The sequence below is a fragment of the Amphichorda felina genome (assembly GCF_050947745.1).
Source record: "Amphichorda felina strain 45539 chromosome Unknown scaffold_9, whole genome shotgun sequence".
In the NCBI taxonomy this organism is placed as follows: Eukaryota; Fungi; Ascomycota; class Sordariomycetes; order Hypocreales; family Bionectriaceae; genus Amphichorda; species Amphichorda felina.
This window is the reverse complement of record NW_028145041.1, coordinates 159,715-174,415: the sequence shown is the minus strand read 5'-3', so window position 1 is coordinate 174,415 and position 14,701 is coordinate 159,715. Positions and strand designations below refer to the sequence as shown.

The window sequence follows — 14,701 nt, the reverse complement described above, 5'->3', positions numbered from 1 at the left end:
TTAGTATGTGTGATATTTATGACAGAAGAGTATAATGTCGGAAAGATTTTATATAATCACGGGGGACGGTATGCACCGTCCGGGCTCATCCTTACACCCCCCCTGATCTAGATCTCTGATTCCGACGGGAGGCAAGGCACGTGAATATGCACCCGTTCAGATCTTGGCCCCTTTGACCACTGACAGCGTTCCGTGGGATTGGGAGGAGGATTTCGTGGCGTTCTTCTACGTCCTCGGTCAACCAGGGCTAGTTGTCGCCAAGGCACAGGATCTAGATTAACGGTAATATTGATCCGACGCTGTCGGCAGTGTGCAAGGTTGCAACCTGTGCCGCAGGTTATATCTCGTAGTATTATTATTATTATTAGAAAAAGCTTCTCTCAATGGCCATGCGAGTGTCTCAGAGCAAACGGGCGGGACATCCACCAATTGCTGTGCCCCTTGGGATCCCGGGACGGAAGCACGAGCGGGCACCTCGCTGGCAACGGACGGGCCAATGATGCCTATGGGAAACCCCAACTCCCGGGAGATCAGCCAACACGTTGTGCAAGCAGCATTCATTGATTGGTCCCGGATCCCAACCAAGGCGAAACAACTAGGCTGCGAACCTTGATGGAACTCTCGGACGGAGGCCGCTGGGTCTGGTATCCGTACGAGTATCTGGTATGCTGGTTGATAGGGGCTGGCTTCGAGGACGACACCGGATCTCACGCAGGCAGGGGGGAGTCGTCATCGTCAGGCGCAGCACGCAACGTGGTCCACGCAATGTGCCTAACAAGGAGGATGCCCTGGACGATGTATCCCCGATCGGGAATACGTAGGTATGTGATAATGAAGGCCACGACATTGGGCCATCGGGATGCTGCCCCCCTTGCTACTGGCCTTATCATCAGTCTACTCGTACGGAGAATGGGGGAGAGTGGATGACGGAGTGAGCCAAACCTCCTCCTCCCCCTCCCCCAGGACCACGGCTGGGCGGCGCCGATCTGTTCCGTAGTCGAGCTCAGATCTTCTCCTGGACAAACAGTCCATGAACGAGCTCCGTGGAGCCTGGAGAAGATGGAGATTTCGGGCCCCATGAATAGGCGGGCTCGGCGATGGATGCTGTGGAGGCCCAATCTGCCACGGCATGTTTTCATCTCTGGGCTTGGCTCTGGCGGATACGATCTCACGAATAACGTACGCGTATGTAGGGAGTAGGAAGACTGCTTGGCAAAAGGAAAAAAGAAAGAGGACAAAAAAAAAGTGAGTGAGACATCCCAACTGTTAACGCTGGTAGATGTCTCGTAGGCCGTTTTCCCAACGGGCGCAGTCCGAGAACAGTGCTGGCGAGTGGCGACTCACAGGGTCGTCTCATCAGAGAGACAGCGATAACCATAAATTTAGGCCCCCTGTCGGTCTCACCCCTGTCGAACCACCTGGTTGCCACTTGCCAGCCGGCCTTGCGATTAGCCAAGCCTCGTCGGAAGGCGGATGCATCTGACGGGCTTGGAATGCCGGGGGGCCTGCGCACTGGAGGGGGGGTGGTGGTACCACAGCGACCGGGAACTGGGGCCCCAAGAGTCAGGATGAGTGAGGGAGACGGTGACCAGTCGATATCAGAGATTGTGCCCCCCGAGAATCCCGAAGATCGCCGTCCAATGCGCTGTGATGCCGTCGCCTTGCCGACTGCAGTTGGACTGCTGCACAGCCTCCGTGGTTGGCGGAGGGCGGCGCCAAGAGGATCCCCGACGGCGACATGATGGCGGTGCTGAGACGGGCTGCTTGGCATCAATCGGTCAACTGCCGGATACTGGATTACGAGGAACACTAATACTGAGTCTGGTGGTGTTGATAGTCGGTGTGGGGGGTTGGCGCGAGTACGAGTAGTACGTCGTACGTATGGTGTATTAGTCCTCGTAGCAGTTCTATCAGCCATTATCTCCGATCCCCCATCCAAGCGTGGGACAGTGAGACAGGAGGAGAGCCCCAGAGGGTTGGCTGGAGGCCTGTGAGGTCCTGTGACTTGAGATCGACGGCGCATATGCGCATGTGCCGGCGTCGAATTGGAGACGGCATCCCTGCGCTTGATCCGGTGCTTGGCGACTTGGTGCCAAAGCCTCGATTGGGAATTTCTCGAGTTTTTTTTCCCTTCGTTACTTGTTTCCTCCGGGTTTGGCAGTCAGGCGCGCCGTACTCCGTATTATATATTATGTGTGTGTACTAGTAGTTATACGCGTAGTAACTGGGCCGGTATTCGGCTACACCGGGCCCGAACTCTCGGGATGCCGGCACTTGACATACCTGTGCTCCGTACTCCGTCCTCCGTGCGCGCAGTATTATTGGATTCGGGCAACAGCCAACATGCATCTTATATGAAATAATATGGCCCTGGCTGGCATCATGCGGCTTGAGCTTCTGACAGTTGACTGCACAGCCCAGCCTCTGCCGTGTTCACCACTGTGTTTGCTGCGCTATGTGGGTCGTCGCCGGGGACTCGCCATGGCCTTGCCGGGATTTCGCGTTTTGTCGGTGGTGAAAAGAGATGAGCCTCCGGTGCGATGGGTTGAAGGGATGACGGTGCCCAACCTGCCAATCTCATGAAATCTTACAATCTCATCATCTCATGCCATGGGCTGAATGTTGGTCAGCCGCACGAGTATCATGTGCCGGGGATGGAAATATCTTCATGTGAATATCGAAGGTTGCAAGTATTACCTGGTACGAGAAACACCATGCCCGGACATACCAATATGTTCGAAACATCTATGGAGGAGCAGATAAGAGCCATCTGCCATGCCAACACCGCCTCCTCCCGTCGTCACGGACTCCAAGATGCCCACCCTGGCCCACTCGGTCCCGCCTCCAGCCCTTCTCCAGGCCTCCATGCTGTGCCCTCAGTCCCCGAGTCCCTGGTTGCCCTCCACGCTCTGCCCATCCGCCCCGGCCCCCGGTAGACACTACGCGGGCGTTGACAATACTCGTAGACCCCAGACGCGTGATCGACGCCATGGTCCCTCCTTGGCCCCAGCAACCAAGCCCACATGCTTTTTTTTTTCCTTTTCGCTGCTGATTCAGGTTGCGCGTCGTCAACCTCCCTCCTCTGGGGGTGCTCTTGGACTCTTGGAGTCTTGGGATCGCCTAGTTCCACCCCCTTATCGGAGAACAACGGGTGCCAAATGTACATGTAGTGTAGCAGTCTTGTTGTGATTGAGTAGTAGTAGGCAGCCATCTCGCCGGTAAAACATATGTGCTATGTATCATGTGGTCAAGAATGTATAAGCCATGCTTGCGGGCTGCGGTTGGGCACCAAAGCCACGGAAACGCTTCCGAGACAAGGGGACCACGCGTACTCGTAGATAGGCATTCCGCTCTGTCTCTCCCTAGTCTCTCAACTCCCTAGTCTAGTAGTCCCTACTCCCTACTCCCCAGTCGTACACTCCATACCGCCCCAGGGCCCCGGTCCATCCGCCTACTCGTAGGCTTACAAGCCACGACGCTCCGACGGCCTGACCCGCGCTCCTCCTCGCACTCGTGGTATAATACAGGTACCTCTTCCACCTCCCCCTCCCCTATTCATACCTGAGTTGACTTTCTGCAAACCGGTGTTTCCTGATCTGATCCGATCTGATCTGGTCCTCTCCGGCCCAATCTTCCAAGGATACGTAATAGTACTGTACTAGTATCCCTGAAACGACCACGCGTCGATAACATCGTATATATCTTGGCAGCCCATCGGAAACCTTCCTTACGCGGATACCCCGTCCTTCAACACTCACGGCCTGGCCATCCTCCCTGCCATGGCCGACTTTGTCAAGGACCCCAGCCTCTGCAAGAAATATGCCCAGTTTGCCTCTCACATGGTGAGGTGGGAGTTCAAGATCATATACTGGACCCTGTTCATCACCAATCTCTTCGTCCTCTTTCTAGCATCATGGACATTTACCAAGTATGTCCCATCCCCGCCACTGTTGATTTTGGCGAGAGGGAGTATCAATGCTGACACTTCCTTTGCGCCCAGGGGCCAGGAAGCCATCGAGCGCTTCGGTGACAATCCCAAGAAGCGTGCTAAGCGCCTCCGCCTGTTTATTTTCCTGTGCCTGGGATGCGTCATGGTGTCGACAGTCATCGTAGTCATGGAGGTGTATGCCCTCCTGGCGCTGCAGTTCTGCGACGGGGAAGACCTCATGTCGCTGTACTGGTCGACGTGGACCATGATCCAGGTTGGGTCGCTGATTGCCATGGTCGGCATCATCCTGGCCATGCTCCACTCTCTGAAGAACAGCAAGCACCCGTAAGTGTCGAGATCCATGCCGAACGCCACATGGCTCCGCTGACACTCTTGTCTCCAGGCCCTGGGCGCTTGCTCTGGGAACACCCGTGCTCGTCATCGCAGGATTTCTTCATCTGTTCCACGCCTGCGCCTGGTCAAGGGTGAAGAAGATCAAGCGCAGCGCCAGCCGCGCTTCCAACGACGACGAAGCCAAGCTGGGGCCACCCATGAGCCAAGCGTATGCATCCTGTTGCCCCTCCCCTCCCCCCGAGGGCTACCCGCAAGTCTCGAGTCAACTGACCCGTTGAAACAGAAACACCATCCAGGCTGCCGACGACGAATCGGACGAGACGGTGCAGGGTGAGTTTATTGGCTTCACCGTCGACGGCGGACCAATTGTGCGCTTCAACAAGCGCTTCGCCAATGCGCTGCCCGAGAACATGGAGCTTCTGGGGTACTGCAATAGCGACCGGCCCATTGTGGCCTACCAAAAGGACTCGATTCGATTCATCAGCGACTCGGACGAGACCAGAGGGCGGCGGTCCGACAAGGACGAGAAGGCGGGCGCCGGGAAGTCTCGGGCAGACGTGTAGGGCGTCCAGGGCCGGTTGGAGAATGGATTGAAAGGGTGGTGTCTTGATAGGGGTTGTAGCAAGCGGGGCGTTGAGCGGAATCATATACCAAGGTGGTATTTTCATGTTTGCATACCTATGGGAGTTTTAGGGTCTAGTGTAGGTAGGATGCCTCCGGAAAGGAAGCAGGAGATTGGATAGAGGACGGCTTCAGCATTATAGACTTAATATGTTGAGTCTGATGGTCTCTATGAGCAATGGATTATTATTTATACTTCTAAATGCATCCTTTTACTCCTAGAATGTGCATACTAAATCCATGCACATTTGGACGAGGTGGAAAGTTATCAGCTACGCGGATACTGGGGGAAGGATTACGATCAAATTCTAGACCAGTCAGGGCATAAGCAGTTCTTGCAGCTACTACCGGCAGCATGGAGAGGTGCATGCGAGGCCTCGTACATGACCGTAATGCTGGTTTCAAACCGTGTAAGTGGAGTGGTTGGAGGTGAAGAAGGGAGGCACAGGGTAGCGGCGGCTTACAAATGTCTACGACTCTATGGGGGCCCTGGAAGCATGTAGGAGGGGCAATGGTGGGGGGGGGGGAGCGACTTTTAGTGCGTCACTTGCGACGACCTGGTCCGTCTTCGGCGTCACCATCAAGACCATGAAGGCTGCTTTCTAAGCACCGTCACCACACCATCGACCCGCGTCGCCCTGTGGCCTGGAAAAGCAACCTCATTCCATGAAACAGAGCGCGCTGTCTGATTCTTGAATTTGCATACTGGTCAATATGGGTCTGGACAAGGTAAAGCACGTTGTGCTGGTACGTTGATGACTTCTCGCAACCCCTCCTCTATCGCCAGAGCTGATGCAGACAATGCAGGTCCTGTCCGGCAAAGGCGGCGTCGGCAAGTCGTCTGTCACAACACAGCTAGCCCTGTCCCTCTCGCTCGCAGGCCACTCGGTGGGCATCCTCGACGTCGACCTGACCGGCCCCTCGATCCCGCGCATGCTGTCCATCGAGACCTCCAAGGTCACACAGGTCCCCGGCGGCTGGGCGCCCGTGCTCGTCCACGACGCCGTGCCCTCCGAGGGCAAGGGCAGCCTGCACGCCATGAGCCTGGGCTTCCTGCTGCGCAACCGCGGCGACGCCGTCGTGTGGCGCGGGCCCAAGAAGACGGCCATGATCCGCCAGTTCATCAAGGATGCCCTCTGGGGCCCCACAGATTACCTCCTCATCGACACGCCCCCCGGCACCAGCGACGAGCACATCTCCCTCGTCGAGACCCTGCAGCGTGACGCCCTGGGCAGCCAGGTCGCCGGCGCCGTCGTGGTGACCACCCCGCAGGCCGTCGCCACCGCCGACGTGCGCAAGGAGCTCAACTTCTGCGCAAAGACGGGCCTGCGCGTCCTGGGCGTCGTCGAGAACATGAGCGGCTACGTGTGCCCGCACTGCTCCGAGTGCACCGACATCTTCGGGTCCGGCGGGGGCAGGGTCATGGCGGACGAGTTTGGCGTGCCGTTCCTGGGCTCCGTGCCCATGGACGCGCAGTTCATAGGGCTCATCGAGGAGGGGCGCCGGCCGCGGTACCCCGCGGGGACGGAGGTGGCTGGGCGGGATATCTCGAGCACGGCAGGGGAGGAGGAGGGGGACCGTGACGATGCGGGCACGCTGGTGGACAAGTACAAGGACTGTTCGCTGTGTCACATATTCCGGGACATCACCGAGAAGGTGGTGGAGGCTGTCGGTACGTGAATGGACGGAGGAGACCTTGGCAATTTCACGCTCTGCTACTGCGTGTACGCGACGTGAAGCTCACAAAGGGTTCCGCGAACTGAAGCTTACACAGTTTTTCGCAAACTGGAGCAGGTTTCGTTGGGTGACTCGGCGGGCACGTGTGGCTGCCTTGTTTGCTGCGACGGGAGAGCTTATTCCTCGGCATGGAAGCTTAGAGGACGAGGGATCTCTGGGCCCGTAGCTCTGAGGGGGAGTATTGGGGACTCCTGGGACTGGTGTACTGATTACGACCATTTACGACCATGCACGACCATGTACGAGGGAGCAATCCGTTATTAATAAGTAATGGGCATCCCGGCTGCCTGCATACAGTTCGGCGGTGAGTCTGCAATACTTAAGATGTCGAGGACAGACGTGCCTGTGCAGAGCGACACATGCCTATTCATTGATTGCCGGGCCGGTACCCCCAAGTTGGCTACCCCGTACAGATGTACACTTTTGAGATTGGAGACGGAAGAATTCCCTCGTGCTACAAGATAATAATATCCACGTTGCGTCAGGTTGATCGGACCGTTGGGCTGCATCCCCTGGGCAATGACGCCCAACGTGCAGGGCAGTCAACCCCAGCGAAAACTTCAGTGGCCCACTGCGGGTTGCACAGCGGCCTGGACAGCGGCCTGGACTGCAACTGCAGTGGGGCCTCGAACACTGTTCCTGGCGAGGCGCCTGGCTGGGGCTGGCGGGGGCCACACACAACTGGCTGGTGCATGGCATGTCAATCGCCGTTGAGGGGCACGAAATTCTTTGCAGGCGCGCGCGCTCTGCATCAGCTTCCAGGTTCCTGCTGCTTAGGTTTCTTCCTGCGATCGATCCCCGTCCACCCAATCCCCATCCAAAAAACACAAGAGCTGCTTTGAAAATTCTCACACCGACTCTGCACTAGCACCTCGACTCTGTCGAAGCACCATCTCTGTCGCTGCTCTTTGGCTGGCTCCCACCAAGCTCTAAACCAGCTGCTGTACTCGAGACACGAGACACTCTTGTTCACTCTCGCCCGCAACGACGTCAGGCCCCGCCACGACGCCGCACCACAAAAATCTTTCTGCATTCGACGTCAGCCCTCACACGACCGTCTTCACTCTCGACTCCCACAACGAACGATCCAATGTCAAACATACGCAATTAATACCCGTAATCCACCCATCTGATCCAGTCGGCCCCAGAGACCGTCTGCCTGCCTGACTCTCTTCGGCCCTGCTCTTTGGCCTTTATGCCATCGACCGACCTCCTCCGCTTCCTCTTCTCTCGGCCCAGCAAGTGAGTCTTGTCTTGGTCGGCAGTTGATTCCTAGAATGAACGCGAAACTGACCTCTTCAGGCCTCGATAGCACCCCTCCACTAGGAAGATCAAGAAATTCACCTTCACACCCGCCAAGTCCTCGACCACCAGCAGATCCCTCATCTGCCCGATCCGATACTCCCCCACAGGTATCGGACCTCAGCTTCCCTGCCACCATTCCGTCGCAAGAGCGATTCTTGCATACCCTTCGCCTCCGACCTCCTTAACGTCCACTTTGAGACGTTAGCTCGACCACTCTCATAGTTGCTGCTGGCTTCCGCCAGCATCTACGACCGAGCCACTCCTGTGGGCCTACTCTCTCAGACAGACGCCGCAAGGTCTGTTTGAGCGGCAGCTAGTGCTCCGCGGACCCTGTGAAACGGGCAGGCAATTTCCAATATCAGAGCTCAACTCTTGACCGACCAGTTGCTCCAGACTTCGCAATGTCGCTGTCTGTGCCCTGCTCGACCACCAAGGTGCTCAGCCGCTCGGTCCCCAGCGGCTACACCTTCTCTCCGTCGGAGGCGACACCCCATCTGACCATCAATCATGATGTTGCTGCAGATCTCGACTCCACCAATGCCTTTGAAGGTACGTAAAATCCAGTCTTGCCCGTAAATGTCCCCGCCGTCTAACATGCGCAGGCCCTGAGAAGCTGCTCGAGGTGTGGTTCGCCCCGAGCCCCGAGACTCTTCCCCCGGGAGCCCAGCCGGATGGCTTGAAGGTTGTCCCTGCGGAGACGTGGGTTGGAATGCTCGACATGGTCAACTGCAAGATCCTCTCCGTCCTCAAGTCCGAGGCTGTCGACGCCTATCTCTTGTCCGAATCGAGCATGTTTGTGTTCCCACACAAGCTGATTCTCAAGACCTGTGGCACCACCACGCTGCTCCTTGGCCTCCAGCGCATGCTTCACATTGCTGCGCTCCATGCCGGCTTCCCATTCCACAATGCCGGCAAGGTCGAGGACATTCGCTCCGCGGCGACCCCGTACCGCGTGTTCTACAGTCGCAAGAACTTCCTCTTCCCCGACAAGCAGCAGGGACCCCACCGCAGCTGGAAGCAGGAGGTCAAGTACCTTGACGACATGTTCGAGGGCGGCAGCGCCTACATGGTTGGCAAGATGAATGGCGACCACTGGTATCTCTACATCACGTCGCCCAACCAGGCGCTCACTCCCCCTCGCACGCCCGAGTCGGAGACCAATGGACCCGAGGCCAAGATCCCTGCCGGGATTGCCTGTGTCAATGGTGCGGTGGCTGACTACAATGACGAGACGCTGGAGATTCTCATGACCGATCTGGACCCGGAGAACGCCAAGCAGTTCTACCTGTCGCATGCGAGTGCGGTCGCAAGTGACAAGCTGGCTGCCGAAGTCCAGCATGCCAGGGACAGCCTGGGCGCTCTGGATGAGGTGGATGTCTTTGGCAACGGAGAGGACATGGGTGGGGACCACGAGAAGCTCGATGCTACGGAGGCCCTGACGACCGAGGGACATGCGCTGGGTACTGTCGTCTCCGAGAACTGCGGCCTTTCCGACGTGTACCCTACGAGCGTCTACCCTGATGCTCGCGTCGATGCCTACCTGTTTGGTCCTTGCGGATTTTCTGCCAACGGCGTTGTGCCTCCTTCCCCTGCGGTTGACTCCGAGTCTGGAAAGACCAACTCCGGCCATTACTTCACGGTGCACGTCACGCCCGAGCCAGAGTGCTCCTTTGCCTCGTTCGAGACCAACGTTCCTGGAGGACAGAACGGACGCACCACCGCCGAAATCATTGAAAACGTCGTGAACATCTTCCAGCCCGGACGATTCAGTGTCACGCTTTTCGAGACCAAGGGAAAGAGCGCCAATCCCTATGGTATGGGCGATGACGACTCGGTCAAGGGCCTCCTCAGCCAACGCCTTGTCGACCCTGTCAAGGGCTACCGTCGCATCGATCGCATCGTCCATGACTTTGAGGACTATGACCTGGTCTTCCGCTTCTACGAGCGCGAGGGATGGGTCGGCGAGAAGGGTGCCCGCGTTGGCGAGATTGATTAATGATGAATTATTTGGCGGTATTGCTTACTTTCGTTTTATCTGCGGCCTACTTTGGTCTATCTTTACACTCTTTGGTTCTCTCTGACCATTTTACACTTGTTTTGGACAATGACCAGATTGAAATTGACTCATTGCGAAAGCACTATATACCGGTATCTCACGGGTGAAATCTATCATGTTACGTGTAGCCTCGGCTGGGTCGAGTTTGGGACGGATCTTCATTTACATTGTGTTGCAAGATGTTGGCCAATCGGCAAGCTGCTTCGAGGGGATGTTCAGCAGATGCGGGTAATTGTGGATCTGGTGTGCCACCCTATCGATAAGACAAACGCACGTGACTTGATTTTTTCCTGGAGATGGAAATTTTTGCCCACCTCGTAGCTCGGGGAGCCCCAATTTGCAGATTGAAGACAGGATTCACCACAAACTCGCAACTTAACACTTCTACTCGGTCAATTGGACCTCGAAACCGCGATCCAACTCAAACCTACCGATAAACCCCACGGAAAAAATTCCATCCCGACCGCCACCATGCATCTGATGTACACTCTCGACTCGGAGGGCAAGCGCCTCTACACCCTCAAGAAGGTCGCCCACGGCCAGGTCACTAAGTCGGCGCACCCGGCGCGCTTCTCCCCCGACGATAAGTGGTCGCGCCAGCGCGTGACGCTGAAGCGCCGGTTCGGTCTGCTCCTGACGCAGCAGAGTGAGTTTGGGCCTTAATCTGTTTCCCCCCCGAGACATAGGAGGCCCCTGGATGGTTAACAACTTTGTTTTGCAGAGGACGAGGAGTAATGGGTCGTAACTAGAACGTCGGGGGTAGATGGGGAAGAGAGTGGCACAGCAGTGGATGGAAATGGGAGAAAGAAAATGACTGACTTGGACCGAGTGGATAAAGGCGGTTCATGGGCTGGAGTTATGGGCAAACGGCGTTATTGAAGCCGGCAGACACGTCGACTGTCGAGCAGATTTCTATGCAAATTTGATCGCTTTTAAAACCACACATCTAAGAGGTATCTACCAAACTAATGTCTCTTGCGTGCGTTGATGTTCCTCCCGGCCCCGACACGTATCCTGCCGCCCCCGTTGCCCCGGTCTCCCGTGAGGATGCTGGGCAGGTAGTCGTCGTCCATGATGTCCTTCTTGCGCGCCCTGCGCTGCTCCGTGGACGCCTGCACGTACTCCTTCTGGTCCTCGGCCAGGATCAGGTTCTGGCCCCAGCCGTTCTTGCCGCCGCCGGCCTTCTTGCCCTTGGGCGCGCGCCCGTTGGCCGTCCCGTGCATGGGCTTGGGCACGCTGTACACGTTGCCGCGGTTGTTCCACTGGAAGTTCTTCTTGAGGTGCACCGTCAGCGCGCCGGACCGGTCGTCCACGGTGCACGCCGCCCGGATCAGCGTCGACTGCCCGCACGTCGGGCAGAAGCGCCGCTCCATGTCCCGCGTGATCTTGAAGCACCCGTGGCACCGCAGCACCCACGTGCGCAGCCGCGAGATGCGCGCCAGCGAGGGCGACACGAGGTTGAGGTTCATGCGCAGCGCCACGTTCTGCATGGCGAAATCCGAGGTGAGCATGGCGGCTTTCAGGGTCGTGGGCTGCTTCCCGGGGATGGCGGACGTGTTGTCGTCCTTGGCCTTGTGCTTCTTGATGTTGGACGGCGTGATCCAGCCTCCATCGTCGTCGTCGTCCTCCCCCTCTTCTTGTGATTCCTCTGCTTCCTCCTCCACAATGACGGCCTCATCGGCCTTCTCACCGTCGTCCAGTGCGTTGCCTGATAGGTCAGATGCCTCTGCCTCTTCGTGAGCAATGTTGTGTGCTTCCACCTTGGCTGTCTCGGGATCGGTCGCGGCGTCCTTTTCCGGCTCTGGCGCCTCGAGATTCAAGTTTTGGATGCCCTTGTCCAGTGACGTCTCATCTGCGGCATCCTGTGTGGCCTCCTGCTTGGCCGGCTCCTCAGCGGACTGCGGCTCTGTGTCCTTGTTCTCCTCCTTGCTCTCGCCCTCCGTCGGGGCACCCTCACGCGCGGGCGGGCGTCCGTTCAGCGTCTTCTGGCCGGGCGTGTTCCGCAGGCGCCAGTCGCCGCCGTTGCGCTCGCACTCGAGCTCGTAGGTCAGGGCGAGGACCTCGAGATCCGGCCTGCTCAGGACCTCGAGGTCACCGGTGCGGCGGGCAAAGGCGCTGACGAACTTGACGCTCTCGGGCTTGGGCGAGCGCACGGTGACGAAGGGAAGGAGGGTGGTCTCGACGCGGGAGCGGGTGGCGGCGTCGCGGATCTCGGGAAGCACCGAGGGGAGGATGTAGAGCTGCTCGGTCTGGGCGCGGAGGATGTCGACGGGGGGGTCGTTCTTGATGAGCGGGCCCGTGTCGAGGACGAGGCTGTGGATGGGCTTGGACGGAGCGTCCGTCGATGGTGAGGGGGTGGCCATGACTGCCACTGGGATGTGTGATTTAGAGAACAGGTATTCCTTCAGCTGTCGAAAAGATCAAAGATGGGAATCCCGATGTGGCGGTGGATGAAGTCGATGGCGGGGCAATTTTTGAGTGGGAAAAATTAAAGGTGGGAGGAGGTCAGATCCCGCCACTATCAGTGGGATATTTCCAGACATCAAGGTGAATAACACTGCGCCCTTGAAATAGTGCTCCAAATCATGGAGAAGAAAAAGAAAATAACTTTGAAGACTCAAGTGGATATTACAAAATCACTTTCCATAATATAGTATCACAGAATTTATGCACAATCATCAGGAAAAAGTGTTGTGCACTTCCCGCTTGTCTCGACCGTTGCTGCTTATGGCGATAAGATAAGGAACAGCCCAGAGGACGTCTAAGTAGCACAAATCGAGGGAAAGGTGTCCCGCGGCTATGGAAGTCCTGTCGTCATGTAGAATTAAATAGCACTGTTATAAGATTTCTATTATCGTCGCGCTGATATGCAATCACCGGATATTTTCTCTTGCTGGGAACTAAACCGCCCATTGCTGAGTGGTTACCAAGGAACAACTGATCGAATAATAATATATTTGGAGACAACCCCTGACTCGATTTATGTTCGTATTATTTGACTTCCAATAAGAAGTATAGGTGAGGGTTAGGATTTACTGAATTCTAGTCCAGGTATTTTCAGTCCACCCTCTTGAATGTCGTCTCGCCATCACTGTCGCTCATATAACCCCCCCATGTAATACTCAGCGCCGACACTTTCCCACCCACACCTCTGATGAACTTTCCGGCCTGGAAATCATTTACCAACGTTGGATTCCGGTGTGTGATGACGTTGACGACCCAGTAGTCGCCCGTTGCGTGGGACACCAGCATTTTATAGGGCCACGTCATCTCGTCCCTATTTGCCACGAGTATCTTCTCGTCCGGTTTCTCAGGATGGGCCTCCTCAACTAGGCGTATCTCGCCATACCCGGGATCAGAGTATCTCCCAGCCAGCTCTGAGGTTGTGAACGTGGGCGGAAGAGGGGGCTCGGAAATGTCGGGAAAGACGCTTTTGACCGGATCCTCCACATCTCCTTTCAAGGTCTGGATTGCATCTCTCCAGCTGGACTGATGTTAGTAATTTTGTGAGAATTGTGCTCTGGGGGAAGTGAGCTACGTGCCTCTTTTCAAAGTCAAATCTGTCGCTCTCCGGGATGCCCAGCTTCTCGTCGATCAGCCGGAACAGGACCGTGTCCTCGACGGCGTTCGACGTCCAGGCTGTGTTGCCAAGAGCAATGGCGCCAAATTTGGCACCGGGGAACCAGTACACCTGGGCCCCAAAGGCGTGCATCCCGCCGCTGTGCGAATACATGTCATGGCCCTTGTACACATTGCGGAACCAACCCAGCCCGTACGTGCTAAGGTCAGCACCTTTGGCAGGCTCTGTGGTCGCTAGGATCCTGGGTTTCCGCATGTCCTTGTGCGCGTTGCTCGAGAACGGCGCTGCCTCGTCCAGGAGGCACTTCACCCACCGGGCATAGTCGGCGACGGTCGATATGACACCTCCCGGGGCCGCATCCTCGCCAATCTCCATGGGGGGAACCTCCTTGAACTGCTCGGCCTTCTTGTCCCAGTAGTAGCCCGCGGAGAAGTGCTCCGGTGCCTTCTCCACGTCATCCAGAGACAGGTAGGTCGACTTCATCCCGAGCGGGCCCCATATCACCTCCTTCATCATGTCACCCAGGCTCTTCCCCGAAACGGCCTCGATAGCGTGGCCCAGAGCAATATACATGATATTGCAGTACTGGAAGGTTGTCCGCGGCTCAGCGTTTAGGCTCAGATTGCGAAAGTTTCGCACAACATCCCTGCACGTGGCCTCTCTCCCGTCGACCCTGTGTGCCAGGGACTTGTCGTATCGGGGCATCCCGGTGCGGTGGCAGACGGCGTCCTCGAGGGTGAGGTGGTTGGTGGCCCACTCGTCCTGGAGGACAAAGTCGTCGCGGATGAGGGAGGAGAACTTGGTGTCCCAGCCGGCGGCGAGCTGGGGGTACTTCTTGGAGTCGATCATGTGGCTGAGGGTAGCGGCCACCATGGCCTTGGTGGTGGAGGCGCCATAGTAGAGCGAATCGGGGGTTGCCTCGACGTCGGGGAGGGTCGCGTATCCGTAGCCCTGTGTGAAGATGTCGTCGCCGTCGACAATGGCCAAGGACATTCCAGGGACCTTCCACGCCTCGAGCTTCTCTCTCACCCACCCATTGAACTCGTCTGTTAGCGGTGACTGGGCCATTCCTGTTGATAAGGTGTGTTTCGGGTTTGGATATGGAGTGATGGTGATCTGG

The 14,701-nt window shown here is 57.1% G+C and overlaps 6 protein-coding genes across 6 annotated transcripts; 4 read left to right on the top strand and 2 right to left on the bottom strand.

Moving 5' to 3' along the window:
• Positions 1-3,779: 3,779 nt before the first annotated feature.
• On the top strand, positions 3,780-4,845 carry ACO1O0_008588 (uncharacterized protein; the record flags this gene model as incomplete). Its single annotated transcript, XM_083197952.1, has 4 exons — positions 3,780-3,928; positions 4,001-4,273; positions 4,332-4,490; positions 4,566-4,845. The coding sequence occupies 4 exons, from the start codon at positions 3,780-3,782 to the stop codon at positions 4,843-4,845; spliced, it is 861 nt and encodes a 286-aa protein (XP_083045687.1).
• A 772-nt stretch (positions 4,846-5,617) lies between these two features.
• Positions 5,618-6,583, top strand: CFD1 (P-loop containing nucleoside triphosphate hydrolase protein; the record flags this gene model as incomplete). Its single annotated transcript, XM_083197951.1, has 2 exons — positions 5,618-5,650; positions 5,702-6,583. The coding sequence occupies 2 exons, from the start codon at positions 5,618-5,620 to the stop codon at positions 6,581-6,583; spliced, it is 915 nt and encodes a 304-aa protein (XP_083045686.1).
• A 1,763-nt stretch (positions 6,584-8,346) lies between these two features.
• Positions 8,347-9,941, top strand: SPE2 (S-adenosylmethionine decarboxylase proenzyme; the record flags this gene model as incomplete). The annotated part of the gene is made up of 2 exons (XM_083197950.1): positions 8,347-8,494; positions 8,548-9,941. The coding sequence occupies 2 exons, from the start codon at positions 8,347-8,349 to the stop codon at positions 9,939-9,941; spliced, it is 1,542 nt and encodes a 513-aa protein (XP_083045685.1).
• A 531-nt stretch (positions 9,942-10,472) lies between these two features.
• On the top strand, positions 10,473-10,736 carry NOP10 (H/ACA ribonucleoprotein complex subunit NOP10; the record flags this gene model as incomplete). Its single annotated transcript, XM_083197949.1, has 2 exons — positions 10,473-10,647; positions 10,723-10,736. 2 exons carry the CDS (start codon positions 10,473-10,475, stop codon positions 10,734-10,736), a joined length of 189 nt encoding a protein of 62 aa, XP_083045684.1.
• Positions 10,737-10,966: 230 nt separating this feature from the next.
• nob1 (rRNA-binding endoribonuclease) lies at positions 10,967-12,364 on the bottom strand (the record flags this gene model as incomplete). The annotated part of the gene is made up of 1 exon (XM_083197948.1): positions 10,967-12,364. One exon carries the CDS (start codon positions 12,362-12,364, stop codon positions 10,967-10,969), a length of 1,398 nt encoding a protein of 465 aa, XP_083045683.1.
• Positions 12,365-13,058: 694 nt separating this feature from the next.
• On the bottom strand, positions 13,059-14,649 carry ACO1O0_008583 (uncharacterized protein; the record flags this gene model as incomplete). Its single annotated transcript, XM_083197947.1, has 2 exons — positions 13,059-13,490; positions 13,540-14,649. The coding sequence occupies 2 exons, from the start codon at positions 14,647-14,649 to the stop codon at positions 13,059-13,061; spliced, it is 1,542 nt and encodes a 513-aa protein (XP_083045682.1).
• Positions 14,650-14,701: the final 52 nt, after the last annotated feature.